This window comes from Opisthorchis viverrini (assembly GCF_000715545.1).
Source record: "Opisthorchis viverrini unplaced genomic scaffold opera_v5_748, whole genome shotgun sequence".
Lineage (NCBI taxonomy): Eukaryota > Metazoa > Platyhelminthes > Trematoda > Opisthorchiida > Opisthorchiidae > Opisthorchis > Opisthorchis viverrini.
The window spans coordinates 14463-16803 of NW_008752411.1; the positions used below are offsets into that span (position 1 = coordinate 14463).

Here is a 2341-nt window from a genome sequence, read left to right on the forward strand (position 1 = left end):
CCTTGGGATATCCCAGTCCAGTGTCATCCTCGGCGGATTGAGAAAAGCAGATCCCTCGATAAGGCATGCTCATTGGTTGGCGGACCAAAAAGTCGACAACAAAATCGTTTGCATGTAGGACTGAGACTATGGCGGGGAAGTATTCATCTGAGACTATGGCGAAGAAATATTCATCAGCACCATACTTCTACTTCTTCTCATTCCACTCAGTTACTCCGCGCAAACCACTCGCATCACTAAGCGGCATCTCGCCACACCGAATTGCAGACGTTTCCACAGTCATTGATTCTCAAATGACGACGCGTATTAACTCACTCCTGCCTGCAAAGTACGGCTTTTACAATTCGCATCAAAACGTCCTTCAAAAAAATGTCGAACAAATCGGGAAGTTCTCAAACTTTTGGAAAATGCAAGCGGGAAACTTACGGTAATGTTTTTCTTCAGACATGTTTTTAAATATATCCAGATTAATACTTTAAGGTAGATTTGATGAGGTTAAGTCCTGGTGACTTTTGTGGTTTTGGTAAGGCTCGAGGGAAATTTCATTGTGTGAGCCCAGCGAACCAATAATAAAAAGCCGATAGATACTAAACTTTTGCTCCTGTTGCCACCCGAAGGTAGTTTACAAGATGTTTCAAGCTGCAGGAGAATGCCATCATACTTCAGTAGTGACCTGTTTTTAAAACATAACAATAAAAGGGTATGTTTATGTGCTAGCGGAGATCGAAGACAAAAAATCACACAGAATTGAATGAAGACCGACATCTTCAAACGGAGGTTAATTTTGCGTGGTCTACGGACATCAACTAACTCCCAGTTGCTAAATGCGTTTTTTTCCGGGACTCTCTTTGGAACTTTGATCCGACATGCAAACTTTGCGAGCGTAGCCGCTTGCCTATCCCCAATAAGGACTGAGCTAACGTTTGCTCCCATGTGTCTGAACAGTAATGTGGATAGGAACTGGCAGTCGTTTTCCTGCAGAATTTTATCCAATTTTAATGGGGATCATTCGGCACTTTTGTCAACAACGCACTAATATTTGTCCTTCTCAGGAAAGGAGATATGTAAGTTTGGCCCGACGCTACCTACGTTTGCGACTTGTTTGATGTAAATATGGGATTACCTACATCATGCTTATGAAAGATGATGGATCGCTGATCTTCTCGTTTTCCAAATTATCTGCGTCTGGACTCACGCGGGCTACGCTAGGCCATGAGCCAGTGCTTTGACTTGACTGAGGAATTGTGAGCAAACCAGCCAACAGAAGGTAGATCACGGGGCTATCCTTTATGACAGGTTAACGAACCAATATACATTTGAATGGTGATCCGGGCTTTCGCATTTATGCGGCAAAAATTTGAGTTAATTGTGGTAACACATGCTCTTAGGATACGATTCCGTCTAACTTGTACTCACTTTAGAGGAGAAAAGTGTAAAACGCTACTGACCATCTTACAACGCAGATAATGCGGAAGATCAATTAGCAGACTAAAACCGTACGCTTAACTAAAGTGGTAGCTACCATTTCGCAAGAGGCACTTTATTGTATCTTGTAAACAAATGGAAAACCGCAGTGAATAGCCACCTGACTCACAGATCTACAGACAGACCGCATTGTTAGCAGGTGCGCCAATTCGTACCATGCCGCGTGAACGTGTTCGCAGAACCAATGTGCTTAGGTTACTGCAGGACGACAAAATGACTCTCAGAAAACCTGACCTTTAACGTCGTCCCCAATAGCAGCTTTTATGTCCGGTTGAAGAACACTCGCACAGACATCGGTGGCTTGTTACTGTCAACTTACGTTCTTCTGAGCTGCGCGTCATAACACACTGTTAGTATGGCCAAATATGGCGCCACTAGCTGAGGAGTAGTATGGCTGAAACTGGTAAAATATATTGTTACATTTAGGCAATGCATGCGCATTGTTTTATTTTATGCGGATTACCTTTTCCGCCCACGCAACTGAGAATGTCCTGTGGTTAGTTATATTTATGGTTTGGTTTATTTTATGCTTAGCTTGAAGACATTCAGGAGTTTTCAGGTGGGTACCTCGAGTGCAAAGCCTACATACACGCATTTGTGCTCAAACATACATTATCAAGAATCGCTCAAAATATCATCCTCACCGATTAGATCAGTACAGAAAATGATGCCATGTAACGAAGAGAAGTTGCTTTTAAACATACTTCTTGTTTATCATAGCAGTATTCTGTTGCCATATATAGGATTCTGTTTCCAACCATTATCACTATAAGTGATGTTAGTGTGACGGTGTATATTACTGATGAGTCATCTGAGAAGTGTTTTCGCGTAACTCCGATTCGCGCTTTTTTGGAAA

The 2341-nt window shown here is 42.3% G+C and overlaps 1 protein-coding gene across 1 annotated transcript in view; it reads left to right on the top strand.

Annotated features, from left to right (window-relative positions):
* Positions 1-369: 369 nt before the first annotated feature.
* The window catches only part of T265_15694 (hypothetical protein), a gene marked incomplete at both ends in the record, with an annotated part of 31443 nt that continues 29471 nt past the window's right edge, over positions 370-2341 (top strand). The window contains one exon of the mRNA XM_009178963.1: positions 370-427. Within this exon, the coding sequence (XP_009177227.1) occupies positions 370-427 (58 nt within the window). The remainder of the gene's footprint in view (positions 428-2341) is intronic.